This window comes from Rhincodon typus, chromosome 5 (assembly GCF_021869965.1).
Source record: "Rhincodon typus isolate 14 chromosome 5, sRhiTyp1.1, whole genome shotgun sequence".
NCBI classification, from domain to species: domain Eukaryota; kingdom Metazoa; phylum Chordata; class Chondrichthyes; order Orectolobiformes; family Rhincodontidae; genus Rhincodon; species Rhincodon typus.
Genome location: NC_063336.1, coordinates 110108438 through 110125683, shown reverse-complemented (window position 1 = coordinate 110125683; position 17246 = coordinate 110108438). Strand labels below are relative to the sequence as shown.

The window sequence follows — 17246 nt, the reverse complement described above, 5'->3', positions numbered from 1 at the left end:
CCCTCCCCCTTTTCTGATGAAGGGTCTAGGCCCGAAACGTCAGCCTTCCTGCTCCTCTGATGCTGCTTGGCCTGCTGTGTTCATCCAGCTCTGCACCTTGTTATCTCAGATTCTCCAGCATCTGCAGTTCCTGCTATCTCTGAAACAAGTAAGACCTAGACAGCAGAAAAAGACGGGCGACCACCAGGAAGACTTGTAAGCATAGGCAGGCAGTGCTGGAGTCCCCAGTAGCCATCCACCTCTCAAATAGCTACACTGTGTTGGATACTGTTGGGGGGATGGTGGGGAGAGATGCCTCTTAGGAGAAAGCAGCAACATTTGCACCATAGTCTGTTGCACAGTAAGGGTGGAGAAAGACAGGGAGAGCTTTACTGATCGGGGATTTGATAATAAGGGGTACTGACAACAAATGAAAATCTTGAATGGTATGTTGCCTCCTTGGTGCCAACGTGGGGGATATCTCTGACCAGCTGCAGAGCAGTCTGAAGTGGAAGGGTGAACAGCCAGTAGTCATGGTACATGTTGGTGCCAATGATACGGGTATTAAAAAATGTGAGGTCCTGCACCAGGAATTGAGAGAGTGAGGTCATAATTAAAGAGGAAGACTACGAAGGTCAGAATCTCCGGGATACTTCCAGTGCCACGTGCTACTGAGTATAGGAATAGGACAATAGGTCAGTTGAACACGTGGCTAAAGGGATGGTTTAGGAGGGAAGGCTTTCAATTTTTGGATCATTGCGACAGGCTCTGGGCTAGGTGGGACCTGTATAAGCTGGATAGGTGCACCTGAACTGGAACAAGTCCATTATCCTTTCTAGAAGGTTTGCTCGTGATGTTGGGGAGGCTTTAAACTGATCTGGATTGACTGAGATTGCCTTAGTGTGAAAGGATAGATTGGGAGAGCACAGAATTTTTAAAGTGCATCCAGGAGAGCTTTCTTGTGTCAGTAGACAGTCCTACTAGGGATGGGGCAGTGCTAGAGCTAGTCGTAGGGAATGAAGCCAGTCAAATGGTTGAAGTTTCAGTAAGAAAGCATTTTGGGATAATGACCATAACTCTAACTTTCAAAGTCATTATGGAAAGGGATAAGGATAGTGCAGAAGTTAAGTGTCAAAACTGGGGCAAGGCTGACTTCAATGTCATTACACAAGAACTGGCAAACATTGACTGGGTGCACCTACTTGCAGTAAGTCTACATTTGGAATGTGAAAGTATTTTAAAACTATAAAGTGAGGACAAAGGGCATGCTTGTTCCTATAAGAGTGAAGGGGAGGGCAGCAAGTCCAGGGAACTCTTGATGTCAAGTGATATTGAGTATTTGATAAAGAAAAAGAATGAGGCACATGTCAGGTACAGAGCATTAAAAACAGGAGGCCCTTCAAAAATATAGCAAGCATAGGAGGTTGCTTACAAAAGAAATTAGGAGGACAAAGATGGGCCACAAAATATCTTTGGCAGATCAGTTCAAGGAAAATCCCAAGGCTTTTAATAAGTATATTAAAGTAAGAGAATTACCAGGGAAAGTGTGGGACCCATTGGAGACCAAATGGGCAAAGTGTGTGACTGGGGGCCAGATAAGCGGGTGAGGTCTTTAATGAATATTTCTCATTTGTATTCACAAAGGAGAAAGATTTTGTAGCCAATGATTTCAGTTGGGCTGGTGAGGTTCTAGAAACATATTAAGGTTAATAAAGAGGAGGTGTTTGATGTTTTAGCAAGCATGCGGGTGCATAATTCTCAAGGGCCTGATGAGATGTATCCCAGGTTGCTAGTGGAGGCAAGTGAGGAGATTACTGGGGCCCTGGTGGATACATTTAATACTTTGTGGCCACAGGTGAAATGCCAAATGACTGGAGGATGGCTAGAATGATTCTTTTGTTCGAGAAGAGCAGCAGGGATAGACCAGGTAATTACAGACCAGTTAGTCTGATGTCAGTGGTAAGGGAATTATTGGAAAAAAAAATCAGAACGACAGGATTAATCAGTACTTAGAAAGGCAAGGATTGATCAGGGATAATCAGCATGGATTTGTTAGAGGGAATGCTGTCAATTTAATTTAATTGAGCTTTTTGAAAAGATTACAAAATATATGGATGAGGGTAGTGCAGTTGATGTGATTTACATGGACTTCAGTAAGGCTTTTGATAAGATTTCCACATGTAAGACTGGTCCAAAGATAAGAGCCCATGGGATCCAAGGCAAGTTGTCAAACTGGACCCAAAGTTGGCTTGCAAACAGGAGGCAAAGGGTGATGGTGGAGGGTTGTTTTATAATTGGAAGCCTGTGATCAGCAGTGTATCACAGGGATTGGTGCTGGAACCCTTTCTGTTTGTTATGTACAATAACCGCTTGGCTGTGAATATCGAACATATAACTAGTAATTTTTCAGATGACAGGAAAATTTGTGGTGTTGTTGATAGTGAGGAGAATGGTCTCATTTTACAGTCTGATATTGATCAGCTGGTAAATTGGGCAGGACCATGGCAGATGGAACTTAATCCCAATTATTGCGAGGTGATCCATTTTAAGAGGTCTTAACATTGGTTAAGCCACAGATGAAATATAGTGTACATTTCCAGTTGCCACTCTATCAGAAGGACATGATTACATTGGAGAGAGTGCAGAGGACATTCACCGGGATATTGCCTGGGATGTAAAGTCTTATTTATGAGGACAGACTGGATGGGCTGGGTTTGTTTTCCTTGGAGTAGAGGAGGCTGATGGGGGATCTGATTGAGATATGCAGAAATACGAGAGGCATAGACAGAGTAGATTGTGAGAATACATTCCCCATGGCCAATGTGTTTAGGGTCAGAGGGTATAAGCTTAAAGTGAGGAGTAAATGACTTAGAGGAAATCTGAAGGAAAAGAAACAATCACCCATATATAGAACATGCTGCCTGAGACAGTGGTGGAGGCAAATATTTTCGCTACATTTAAGAAGCATCTGGATGAGTATTTAAAATGCCAGAGCAAGGCAGGCTATGGGCCAAGCGCAAGAAAAAAGGAAAAGTGTAGATTGATGTTTGTTTTTTGTCTTTTCATTTAATATTGGCATAGATGTGATGAAATAAAGGTGTGTGATTCTGTGACTCTATGTTTATCATAGGTACATTTATACTTAAATTGCAGGGAAAAGTGGCAGGCCTGACTGCTTTGTTTTTGACCTAAAACATTTAGATACAATAAATAAATACAAGTTAATGGATAATGAAAGAACAGAACTGTAGTGATTGGTACAAGGTCAGCCAGGATACAAGGTAAACAGGATTCTGCTCACTCTAGAAGAGGGCTCTGACTACCTGGGTTAGTGTCATATATGGTGCATGGTAAATAAAGGGTGACTTAGTGATGGGCGTCTGGCATTTGTGAAGTTATTTCAGGAACTTGATGGAATATTTTCTTACCTCTATGATCTCCAACATTTCAACTCTTGTAATTTTACCGTCACCATCTAAGTCATACATGTTGAAAGCCCAATTTAGCTTCTGTTCAAAGCTGCCTCTTGAAGTAATAGAGAGCGCACAGATAAACTCTCTGAAGTCGATCGTCCCATCACCGTTTTTATCAAAGGTTCTGAAGGCATGCTGAGCAAATTTGGATGCATCTCCATACGGGAAAAACTAGAGAAAGCGAATGCGTGCATTAATAAAGAATTCAAAACAGGATTCTTTTTCAGTTGTTATGCTTAACATACAATGGATTAGCTTCACTATAAAAGCTGATGATAACTATCTTAGGAAATTTCAGATCATCATCCTATATTGTTCATTACACCCAAGCTTCTACTCCTTTACAAAGCAGTGACTGAATGAGAAGTTCGTTAGTCTGCACTCTTTTTACTGTATCTCGATAACAGAGCAGTAGGCCCATGTAAAATTTTAACTCCAAAATATGCATTTTCGAAAGAATTCTATTATGGCCAAAACATGACTGCAGATGCAAAATCAAAGGTATTCAATTAATCTCATTCTCCTGCTTCTTTTTAGCCTCCAAGATTTTCCCTTCAATTATTTATTCATCTCTTTAGATCTGCTTCCACCTGCTATTCAGTAACTGCATTCCAGAAGGCAACAACTCTGTATGTAATACTATGTTCCCTCCTCTCGTCACCTCCAATTCCTTTGCTAAAATCTGTGTCCATTAGTTATCAACATTTTTGCCTTCAAAATGTTTTCTCCTTATTTACTGTTATGAAAACATTTCACGATTTTGGCACATGATTTTGAACACTATCAAATCTTCCCTTAACCTTCTCTGCTCTGAAGAAAGCAATCCCAGTTGCTGTAGTCCTTCTGTATCACTAAAGTCTTTTATCCTTTCAACTGGGTCCTTAAAGCTTTTCTGCACCCTCTCCCAGTTTTTGACATATTTCCATAGTTGGCCACAATATTCTAGGTGATCTCTAGCCATTGATTTAGAAAACTTAAGCATTATTTCCTCTTTTGTATACTTCTATTCATAAAGTTAGGGTCCTTTTCAATATATTGCTAAACGTGCCTTGCTCCCTTCAATTCCTGTAGGTACATGTCCAGATCTCTCTGCTCCTCTGCCCCTTTTAAAGTTGTACCACTTTGTTAATACCACCTCTTCTCATTCTTTGTAACATAAATTATCACTTTCCATTCCCAGGGTTAAATTTCACCTGCCTTTTATCATTATGTCTGTCTCCTGGCATCTGCTACTATTCTCTTCGCAGTTTGCTGCTATTCCATGTTTTGTGTAAACTGCAAATCTTGAAATTATGCCATGTATATCCGAGTCTAGGTCATAAATACATATTATAATACTTAGGCAGAACAGTTTTCAAGTTGCTGAAGTTAGCCCTCTTTGATTATTTCTTGTGCTTTTCCACTGATATTCTTGCCATGATGGTATTACAATCACTGTTTCCTAGATATTCCCACTTTCCACTTTTGTCCATCATTCTCCTGAAATGGGTCCAACACTGGGTCCTTCCTCATGAATAAGCAATGTTTTAAGGGATATGGGCCAAGGGCAGGCAGGTGGGACTAGTTTAGTTGGGGATTACGGTCGGCATGGACTGGTTAGACCGATGGGTCTGATTCCATGCAGTATGACTCTGATTATGTTAGAAACATACTGATCTAGAAAGTCTACTCGTACACTTTGTCAAGAATTTCACTTTCCCTTTGTCATCATACTATCCCAGTCTTCTGAAGTTCAGTAATTTGTCTGTAAATTTTCCGCTGTTTGTTCCTCTATTCTCGATATAAACAAGAATTAAAACACAGTGACATGGTAGCCCCTTGAACGTTTCCTAATATTAACTGAATAGATTAAAGAAGTTGGGACTGTTCTCCTTGGAGAGAAAAAGGTGAGCAGAAAATCTAGTAGAGCTTTTTCAAAATCGTGAGTGGGCTGAATAGAGTAGGCAGGGAGAAGCTGTTCCTGTTTATATGAAGAACAAGAACAATGGGACATTGATTTAACATAATCTGCAGAAGAAAGAAGGGTGAAATGAGGAAACCTTTTTTTGCTCAGTGAGTAGTTAGGGTATGGAATGCACTGCTTAATGGTGTAGTAGAAGCAGTTTCAACTGAGGCAATCATGTGGGCACTGGGTGATTATTTGGATAAAGGGTCTGGGGAAAAAGCAGAAGATTGAGCATCATTCCCTAGTGCCAATTAACAAGCAAGCACAATGGGCCAAATGGCCTCCATTTGTGATTCTGTGAAACATATTCTTCTGTGATCCCCCAACTACATTATTTAAAGAAGAATCTCCTTAGGGTGCATATTCTCAAGTTGTAAAACTGCAGTCAACAAGTGATCGGAGTGACAGCAGAAGTGTTTACTTTTTTCCAGAATCTCTCCCCCATTGTAGGATTCTTAAATTTGTAATTTTTGCATGCTTTCAGACCTGGCGCTTTTGTTTGCACCTCTAGATATATAACGACATTACACTCCCACACATCAGTTTAAATTTCAACACAGTCGTAGGACCTGTGAAATGAAGTAAATGTTCAGCACAAACACTCTTGAATAATGCTGAATAATATTTTGAACACCAGGACAGCTAAGATATGGATCATATCACACATTCTATTTCTGCATCACCTAGGACTTCAATAAGTAACAAGGTGTAGAGCTGGATGAACACAGCAGGCCAAGCAGCATCAGAGGACCCTTCAGAAGGCTGACATTTCAGGCCTAGACCCTTCTACTTATTGTAGAATTATGATTGTTAAAAAGTTATCCTTTCACAACAAAAGGTTTTTTGTGATTCTAAATCATATTGGTTTGTAAAAACGTATTTGAGGTGTGAATGGTGGTGAGCAGTGGTTTCAGTTAAATTGTTATCTGGAAGTTAGACTAGGTACTTAAATCTTCTAACTTTTCTTGGGTGACTAGCTGCAGTGGAATCCTCTGAATTCTCCGACATAAATTGATACTTTTGGAGAGTTCCAAGTGCTGGGCAATTTCACATTGGAATTTTCAATATCCTGATCAATATTTTGGAGTGCGTTACGTCGGGGATTCTACAGATTCTTGATGCACAACTCCCATCTATGCGGCAGAATCATGATCTAGTCATCAGACATTCTGGGCCATTGTTGGAAGATTTACTACTTTATTCAAAGTGCCAAACCACCTCATTGGATTGAGCTGATTTTCCACCTTCTCACCATGTTTCTGGTAAAATTGGAAATGGGCCGTTATGGTGAGAGTTCAGATTTTTAACACCATAACCTCTCACTCTATCCCAACTGGGAGATAAAATTGCTTTTTTTGTTACCAACAATGATTGCTTGACAGTACGAAACTTGAACATTGCTAAAAAGAGACTTGTAGTCAAAGCTCTTCATTTTATACCCATCAGGAATGTAATGCAAGAAAACCAACTTTAGAAAAGAAAGAATAATTCATAAAACATCAGCGTTGATTTGTTCTACTATGGTTGGCATGGAGACGCAGCAGGAACTGTCTCAGTAAACTGACTAAATTCAAACCAGGCAAATCATTAACAGTAGTTTAGTAAGAGACTGATCTAAAAATTAATTTGTGCCAATGTACTTCTCAGACTTCCTCTTTGAATACGATGATAATTATATAAAAGTAATTAAAATTTTCGGCAAATTACACTGCCAAGTTTATTCCTCTACATGCCCAACTGATTAGTTACAAATCTAACCATAGAATTCTTTACAAATTCAACTATATAGGGCATTATAATCCTAATCATGGAATGCGGTACAAGTGGTGTACCTACACTTGATGGGCTGCAGTAGTTCACAACGGTGGCTCATCAACACTTTCTCGAGTATAAAGAGGGATGAGCAACAACTGCAGCCTTGACAGTGATACACACATCTCAGGAAAGAATACAAGTCCTAACCACTGAGACCATTATAATTGTAACCATAACATTTATTATAGACTTAAACAGAGAATTCATTACAAAGATAAGCACAGAATCCATTAAAAACCTAAGTGCAGAATTCATTACAGACCTAACAATAGAGTTAATTTTACTTCCAGAACATGGAATTCATTGTGGTCCTAATCACAGAATTTGTTCTTCCCATGCAAAATAACTTTTGAATAAAACAAGTTAGGATAATATTGGCACACAGCCTACATAAGAGCACAAGTTCTTGAGACTGAACACTTTCCATCACATCAATTATTTAGAAGCCAAGAAATTAAATAATAATGTTAGGAACTCATTTATTAATGACCAAATAAAGAACTGTCATCTATTTGAAAAATAAGGCCTGAGTTATGAAATAAGTTCTTTCACTTCCAAAAAGCAACAACCTTTCCTCATCTGAACATCAAACGTAGGAAAAGAATACATTAAACGAAAAAACAAAGATTTTCCTTGGACACGTGGCTGCCCACTTTACTTGATGGGCATAGATTGCAATAGACTGTGCACAACCTCAACAATTTGGATTCCATTGGAGTTTTATCACTTCACCACTTTCAGGAGGCAACTGTTGACAGTGTTTGCTGCATTTGTGTTTGATTGATTGACTGATTGATTTATTGTTTTCACATGTACCAAGATACAGTGAAAAGTGTTGTTTTGCATGCGATACAGGCAGATTGAGCCATATAAAATGCATCAGGGTGGCATAACAGAGTTCAGAATACAGCTGCAGAGAAGGTGCAGAGAGAGACAGAGACAGAGAGATATCAGAATTAATATTTGAGAGGTCTGTTCAAAAGTCTGATATCAGCGGGGAAGAAGCTGTTCTTGAATCTATTCGTATATGTATTCAAATTTTTATATCTTCTGCTCAATGAAAGAGGGTGAAAGAGAGTATAACTGGGGTGGAAGGGGTCTTTGATTATGTTGGCTGCTTTCCCGAGGCAGCGGGAAATATAGATGAAGTCAATGGATGGTAGGCTGGCTTGTGTGATGGACTGGGCTGTGCTCACGACGTTCTGTAGTTTCTTGCAGACTTGAGAGGAGTAGTTGCCAAACCATGCTACGATGGATCCAGGTAGGATGCTTTCCACGGTGCAACTATAGAAATTGGTGAGAGTCCTTATGGACATGCTGAATTTCCTTAGCTTCCTGAGAAAGTAGAGCCATTGTTGCGCTTTCTTGACTGTCACATCAATGTGAGTGGACCAAGACAGATTGTCAGTGATCATCACTCCCAGGAACTTAGTGCTCTCAACCATCTCCACCTCAGCACCATTGATGCAGACAGGGGCGTGCCCTCCCCTCCGCTTCCTGGAGTCAGTGACTGGCTCCTTTGTTCTGCTGTCATTGATAGAGAGATTGTTATCTTTACACCAATGCTGTTAACCACTCAATCTCTTTCCTGTATTCTATCTTGTAGTTGCTTGAGATAAGACCTACAACGGTGGTGTCGTCAGCAAACTTGTAAATGGAGTTGGGGTGGAATTTGGCCACAACTCTACACAAAATGATATGCTTTGCATAATCTCAGAACTGAGCCTCAAATCCACAGGTTCTGAGATTTCAAAATTACGGTGTGTTAATAGAGGTGAACGTATATTGCATTTATTTAAAATATTTCCCCAGCAGAGATGAGTTAACACCTGTCATAAAATAACAGAAATAATTTTATCAAGTGAACGTGTTAGTACTGCATGTAAAATAACATGCCAGATTAAACTTTTAAAGCTTGCGTTAGTCAATTCTGACAACATAACCCAGATGGTAAGCCTTGAGTCACATTAGCACAGGAACCATTGTGCTCTGAATAATATTTATTCTTATAGCTTTCAGTCTTGTTTAATTTTTTAAAAAAAGGTAATATATCTATCTGTTTATAAAGATGTTAATTGAGCCAATATTAGCTGGGAATTTATGAATATATCAGAACTCAGCAGGTAAAGCAATCTTGCGACCTTAATTTTACTTGAGATTTATTTATTTTGTATTTGATCATTCTATCATCAAAGATAAAGGAAATAACTAGCCTAAGTCTGAACTGGGCAGGTGTGACCATAGTCCTCTCAATCTTCTTTTTGTTTATGAAATGAAATACAGTTCTTTGAGCACTGTCCTTACAAATAGTCTGCTATGATTAGAATTATCCCTGTAGCTCTAAATGCTTTCTGTACATCTGTAATGATGAGGAACAATTGGGAGAGTCTTGCTGAATGCAGAGTGATGGGATTGGATTCTGGGGTGTGGCAAAATAGTGGGGAGGTGCAACAGGACAACTTCACAACATATTCCCGCTACCTAGGAAGTTTCGTACAGACAGCTGGGATGTGGATTGGCTGCCCCACCAATTTAAATAACGAAGACAAACAGGAGTGCTATTGGCCACAAAGGGAGCCACCGACAACAAAGACCATACTTACCCTACTGAGGGGCCTAATGGCTCATCCTCTCTCTCATAATTATTGATTCATCCCTTTGGGGCCTGCATTTTGAGTTGTATCAAATAGATACTCTCAAGGTCTCCCACCTCACTCACTGGGGACTGCTGAAGCTCTACAGCCATCAGCCATGCTATTACTGCCTGCAGTATAGAGAGCTCTACAGATGGCAAACCTAGATATGGCCGATAAGGTGTCCACCTCTAGGAAAATAGCTCCCCAGTCTGGCTTTTGGCAAGAATGGGCTCGGAGCTTCTACTGGTCCTGATATTGGAGCGCCCAATCCTGTAGGAAATTAATAGATGAAGGAAAGTACAGAAGACAAGAAAAAAGGATGATGCAGAAACATAAATGCAATATTAAATATTTTTCAACTTATAGACATGGTTGAAAATTAAAAATAATTGTATAAGAACCTTGCTTCATGGATGTACGTCTCTGTGTTGAATGGAAAAAGAACAAAGAAAATCATCAAAAATACCTGAAAAATGCTCTTGACGACACACAGGAGAAGTCTGACCAGGATGTCCATTTAAGCATCAGGCACAGTTTTTTTTAAATGAATAAATATAACAATTTACACTTTAAATAACACCTCTAAGTTAGCTAAATGCATATGGAATCATCGAGTCAAAGTGATGTACAACATGGAAACAGACCCTTCGGTCCAACTCGTCCATGCTGACCAGATATCCTACATAAACCCAGTCCCATTTGCAAGCATTTGGCCCATATCCCTCTAAACCCTTCCTATTCAAATATCCATCCAGATGCCTTTTAAATGTTGTAATTATACCAGCCTCCACCACTTCCTCTGGCAGCTCATTTCATATACACACCGCCCTTTGCATGAAAAAGCTGCCTCATAGGTCCCTTTTAAATCTTTCCCCTCTCACTTTAAAACTATGCCCCCTAGTTTTGGACTCCCCCAGCACAGGGAAAAGACCTCGTCTATTTATCCTATCCATGCCCTTTATGATTTTATAAACTTCTATAACGTCACCCTTCAGCCTCTGACGCTCCAGGGAAAACAACCCCAGTCTATTCAGCGTCTCCCTACAGCTCAAACCCTCCGACCCTGGCAACATCCTGTAAATCTTTTTTGAACCCTTTCAAGTTTCACAACATCCTTCCTACAGCAGGGAGACCAAAATTGCACACAATATTCCAAAAGTGGCCTAACTAATGTCCTGTACAGCTGCAACATGACCTCCCAACTCCTACACTCAATGCACTGACCAATAAAGACAAGCATACCAAACGCCTTCTTCACTATCCTGTCTACCTGTGACTCCACTTTCAAGGAACTGTGAGCCTGCGCTCCAAGGTCTCTTTGTTCAGCAACACTCCCCAGGACTTCACCATTAAGTGTATAAGTACAGCCCTGATTTGCCTTTCCAAAATGCAGCACCTCACATTTATCTAAGTTAAACTCCGTCTGCCACTCTTCGGCCCATTCGCCCATCTGATCAAGATCCCGTTGTACTCTGAGGTAACCTTCTTCGCTGTCCACTGCACATCCAATTTTGGTGTCTCTGAAAACTTACTAACCATACCTCCTATGTTCTCACCCAAACCATTTATATAAATGACAAAAAGCAGCGGAGCCAGCACTGATCCTTGTGGCACACCGCTGGTCACAGGCTTCCAGTCTGAAAGGTAATCTCCACCACCACCCTCTGTTTTCTTGTTTTGCATATAACATTTGTCATATATTTTCCTGCTGTTAATATAAGATTCTTCTATAAGATGTACAAATATAAGCAGCTAGGTATTGCCACATAATTTCAATTGTTTGTTTAAATAGTGACATTTGGGAAAAAAAAACAATGAAACTTGTATATCTTTGTCACTGAGATAGTGGAATAACTGTCATCCATGCTCAAAGTTCTATCTAAATATAAATTGTGGCTTTTGATGTTGTATTCATGAAGACTTATTTGTTTTAAAAAACAACAAACACAAATGAAACACTTTACTTTAGAAACGAAGGCTGAACTGAGAAGTTACCATCCAGTTATTAGTTTTCTCTCACTATTCACGATATTTAAGGATGCTTCCCAAGTATTTAGACTTGAAAATGAACTTAAGTGTGGAAATTTTCATTATGATTCTTGCGTTGAGATAACCCAACTTCCCATGCATTACTGGAAGAGACTGGAGTTAGTCTTTTTCTGACGACCTTATTGTAGGATTAGCTGCTGAATGTCCTTAAATGCTTTTCAGCTATAAATCAGGCTCATTCTTAGACATGATTAATTTCACCATGTAGATTATTTTTAATCAACCTGTTCAGATGTGTTATGTGAAGGTTCTTGAGGTGCGGTGGTAGTGTGCCTAACTCTGAGCCAGAAGGCCTAAGTTCAAGTCGCACCTGCTCCAGAGATGCGTATTAACATGTCTAATCCAAAGCATCTGAAGATATGTTATGACACATCTCTGGAGCAGGGAGGACATACTCCTATGTCTTCTATCCCCGAGGTAGGGACACTACCACTTCACCTGGTTTCCTGAGATGCAAAACATGCATAGTATTTGGAGACAGTAGGAACTGCCAATGCTGGAGTCTGAGATAACAAGGAGTAGAGCTGGGTGAACACAGCAGGCCAGGCAGCATCAGAGGAGCAGGAAAGCTGACGTTTTGGGTCTGGACCCTTCTTCAGAAATGGGGGAGGGGAAGGGGGCTCTGAAATAAATAGAGAGATGGGAAGGCGATGATAGAAGGTGGATATATTTGCATGTTGTTAACTGAACACTAGATGGCATCTGAAGTGCATGAGCACGTGGGCCTGAGGTTCTGCTTCAGTTATGTCCCTTTTTTTCAGTACAACTCGTCTGCAACCAGTGTATGTAACACTAAATCTTTTAAGTTTTAACTGTCCATTCCATTCAGTGCAAGTCAAATTTTGAATATATTTTTTATTAATTATGAAAACACTGAATGAAAAATAAACCCAGCCTCAGGGTGAATTAATCACCATTGGGGATTTCTGTCAATTTATAGTTTCCTTAATTGCAGGCTTTCAAGTTATACCTAAAAATGATGTTGGATATTTTGATTGGAAGGCCACAGAGTGGTAGAGGTTGTCTACACAGACTTTAGTAAAGCCTTTGACAAGATTTTGCACGGTAGATTGATTGCTAAATTAGATCACATGGAATTCAGGTTGAGCTTGCCAATTTGATACAAAATTGGTTTGATGGTAGAGTGTGGTGGTGGATGGTTGTTTTCAGACTGGAGGCCTGTGACCAGTGGTGTTCCACAGGGTTCGATGCTGGGTCCACTTTTGTTTGTCATTTACATAAAACGATTTGGATGAGAATATAGGAGGCATGGTTAGTAAGTTTGCAGATGACATCAAAATTGGTAGTCCCATGGACAGGGAAGAAGGTTATCTAAGATTACAAAGAGATCTTGATCAATTGGCTCAATGGGCTGAGCAGTGGCAGATGGAGTTCAATTTGGACAAATGTGAGGTATAAGAACATAAGAATATTATTATCAGGAGCAGGAGTAGGCCATCTGACCCTTCGAGCCTGCTCTGCCATTTAATAAGATCATGACTGATCTTTTCATGGCCTCAGTTCCACTTACCCGCCCACTCACCATAACACTTAATTCCTTTACTATTCAAAAAAAAAATCTATCTTAGCTTTAAAAACATTCAATGAGGAAGCCTCAACTACTTCATTGGGCAGGGAGTTTCACAGATTCACAACCCTTTGGGTGAAGAAGTTCCTCCTCAATTCAGTTCTAAGCCTGCTCCCCCCTATTTTGAGGCAATGCTCCCTAGTCCTAATTTCACCCTCCAGTGGAAACAACCTCCCTGCTTCTATCTTATCTATTTCCTTCATAATTTTATATGTTTCTATAAGATCCCCCCTCATTCTTCTAAATTCCAATGAATATAATTCCAGTCTATTCAGCCTCTCCTCATAAGCCAACCTTCTTAAATCTGGAATCAACCTATTGAATCTCCACTGCACCCCCCTCCAGTGCCAGTACGTCCTTTCCCAAGTAAGGAGACCAAAACTGTACACAGTACTCCAGGTGTGGCCTCACCTGCACTCTATACAGCTGCAACATAACCTTCCTGCTTTTAAACTCCATCCCGCTAGCAATGAAGGACAAAATTCCATTTGCCTTCTTAAGTACCTGCAAATCAACCTTCTGCAATTCATGCACAAGGACACCCAGGTCCATGTGCACAACAGCATGCTGCAATTTTTTACCATTCAAGTAATAGTCCATTTTGCTGTCATTCCTACCAAAATGGATGACTTCACATATATCAACATTGTACTCCATCTGCCAGACCTTTGCCCAATCACTTAAACTATGTACATCCCTCTGCAAACTTTTGGAGTCCTTTGCACGCTTTGCTTTACTAATCATCTTAATGTCATCTGCAAACTTTGACACAACACACGTGGTCCCCAACTCCAAACCATCTATGTAAATTATAAACAATTGCAGTCCCAGCACTGATCTCTGAGGCACATCACTAGTCACTCTTCGCCAAGCAGAAAAACACTCATTTATCCCCATTCTTTGGTCAAACAAACAAGGGTAGGTCTTATACAGGTAATGGTGGAGCCCTGGGTAGTGCTGAAGAACAGAGATACCGAGGTGTTCAGGTACAAGAGTCTTCATATTTGTGTCACAGGTTGGCAGGGTGGTTAAGAAGGTGTTTAGCGCAATTGCCTTCATTGCTCAGACCTTCGAGTATAGGAGTTGGTACGTCTTGTGAGGTTCTACAGAATGTTGGTGAGGCCTCTTCTGGAATACTGTATGCAGATCTGGTTGCTCTGTTATAGGAAGGGTATTATTAAATTGGAGAGGATTCAGAAAAGATTTATCAGAATTTTGCCAGGAATGGAGGGTTTGAGTTATAAGGATAAACTGGATAGGTTGGGACTTTTTTCACCGGAGCATAGGAGGTTGAGGGATGACCTTATAGATCTTTATAAAATCATGAGGAGCATAGATAAGGTGAATAGCCAAAGTCTTTTCCCCAGTGAGGGGGAAGTTCAAAACTAGTGGCTGTAATTCTAAGGTGAGAGGAGAAAGTTTTAAAAAAGGACACAAAGGACAACTTTTATAATAAGAGAGTGGCTCATATGTGAATGAACTGCTGTGGTTATGACTGGATAGGTGAAAGTTCAAATAAGTTAGGGCTGTGGCACTGAATTCAACAATGGAAGAAACAATGGAGGAAGTGACTGCAGTCGAGCGTGACAAAGGTTGCAGAGAGGTCGAAATAGATTGGAAGAGACAGTCCACCATTGGCTAGATATGTGGCACTTAATTATGTTACGGATGTAGGAATGATGTGGCTCAATTTCCCACTTTTCCCACCTTTCAACTGACTGCAACAAGATTTTATTTTAAAGAAGTGGTAGCTGGTGCAATTTAAATGCAATTCCTACATCTGAAATGTGAAGCTAGTCTCAGTAATGGTTACCATTCGTGGTTGTGAAAACACATCTGGTTCATCATTATCCATACATGGTCTGACCTACATTGTGATTCCAGGCTCTCTGCAAAGTGATTGACTCTTAACTGCCCTCTGAAATTGCCCAGGAAGACACTCGCTTCAAGGGCTATTAGGGATAGGTAAAAAGTGCTTCCCTTGTCAGCAACACCCACATCCCATTAAAGAATAAAGGACAACAGACAAAGTTCTTTGAAGGTTTAACTTAAAAGAAAGACGCAGTGTTTATTTTCTCAGCATCTACTCACTCATTCACGCAAAACATACCCACAGAGGAAAAGAGACGTAACACACGCGCTTAAATTTATTAAAGTATCAAAATGTCACTTCTATTATAAGTCTAAGTCTTCGAGAAAGAAATGATGCAGGCCTGAGGATTTGTTCTCAGTTCCATGAAGATGGTGGGAAGTTTCTAGGATTAACTCTCAGTTCCTTACTCCCAGCAACAAGTTGCTGTTTTATTTCTAGTTGAAGATGTGGTCAAGCCTCCGTGGTGAAGATATTAATCCAGAGGTGAAAATGACCCAAATTCTCTGCCTTTTTAAAATCTCTGAGCAGGGTCTTTCCTTCTGCTGGGTGAAAAGTTTTCCTTCTTTAAGCTGTGCATTGCAAGCTATCCATTCTGGGCTGTTCTTATCATAAGCTTCTGTCATGTGACTACAGGATTAGTGTATCCATTGTCCAAGCAAATGCTTGGATGAACGAGGCAATTACCACACAATGTTTAATATTCCCATCAACAGTACAATAATGAATAGCCTCTGATTATCTTTATTTCCATTTCCATTTCCTTGAGACTGGTAAATCCCATTAGATATTGTTATTTTGAATCACTTTAATTGGAATGGAGAGGGAGAGTCATCAGCGCCTAGCAAAGTAGTTTGCATTTTAATTAACTTCTGAGAGACATGCCCAGACATGAGTTAATCCCTGTCTGTACCGAAGTCAGAAAATCAGGTCATGTCTTGTCAAGGTAAATTATCCATTTTCCAAGATGATATTTAGAGGTAAAAGGCCTGCCTCTTTGTAAATTGATGGGCCCATGATATGAGTTAAAATATATTAGATTTTCTTCAAGAAATTTTTGTTCAACCATCAACTGCAAGCACTCATAGATTTCCTAAATATCATGTAAACATTGCGTTTGTTAAGGGAACAGCCCAAGACTGTATTTCTGATTTCAGATGTGGAACCAATCATGATGAAAACAAAACTCAGGTCTAATAATAGAGATGTAAACATTGAAATAGAAGGCAGAAAGCTTGATTATTTATAGAGTCATACGGAAACATACCCTTCCGTTCAATTCGTCCACGCTGACCTGATATCCTAATCCTACCTAATCCCATTTGCCAGCATTTGGCCCATATGACTTCAAACCCTTCCTATTCATATACCCATCCAGATCCCTTTTGAATGTTGTCATTGTACCCATCGTCATCACTTCCTCCAGTAGCTTGCTCTATACACGTACCACCCTCTACATGAGAAAGTTATCCCTTGGGTCCTTTATAACCCTTTCCCCTCCACCTTAAACCTATGTCCTTGGTTACACAATTATTGTCATGTCAATGAAGGTGTGTTGTGGCAATAAAATTCCACCATTAAAATATTTTTGCACTTTGGATTCCCTGCTTTACTGCTACTATCAGACAGCATTGTTTAGTGGCCAGGAATTTCACAGCACCTTTAACAAAGGCAAATGTGCCAAGGCACTTCAAAGAATTATGTAAACAATTCTACTCAATGAATTAATAACTACATACATAATGGAAAAATCCAAAAATTACCGGAGCTTTCTGGAATATGCAGAATAAGTGTTCAGTGAGTTCTTAAAGCAACTCATCTTATTAGTTAAACACATTCTTTCCAGTAATAAATAAAGTAAATGCAAAATTGTTGAGAGGTATAATTTAGT

The 17246-nt window shown here is 39.9% G+C and overlaps 1 protein-coding gene across 2 annotated transcripts in view; it reads right to left on the bottom strand.

Moving 5' to 3' along the window:
* The window catches only part of LOC109936085 (visinin-like protein 1), a 118647-nt gene that overhangs the window by 9383 nt on the left and 92018 nt on the right, over positions 1-17246 (bottom strand). For both annotated transcript variants that reach the window (XM_048597410.1, XM_048597411.1), the window contains exon 3: positions 3408-3623. In XM_048597410.1, the coding sequence (XP_048453367.1) occupies positions 3408-3623 (216 nt within the window). The remainder of the gene's footprint in view (positions 1-3407; positions 3624-17246) is intronic.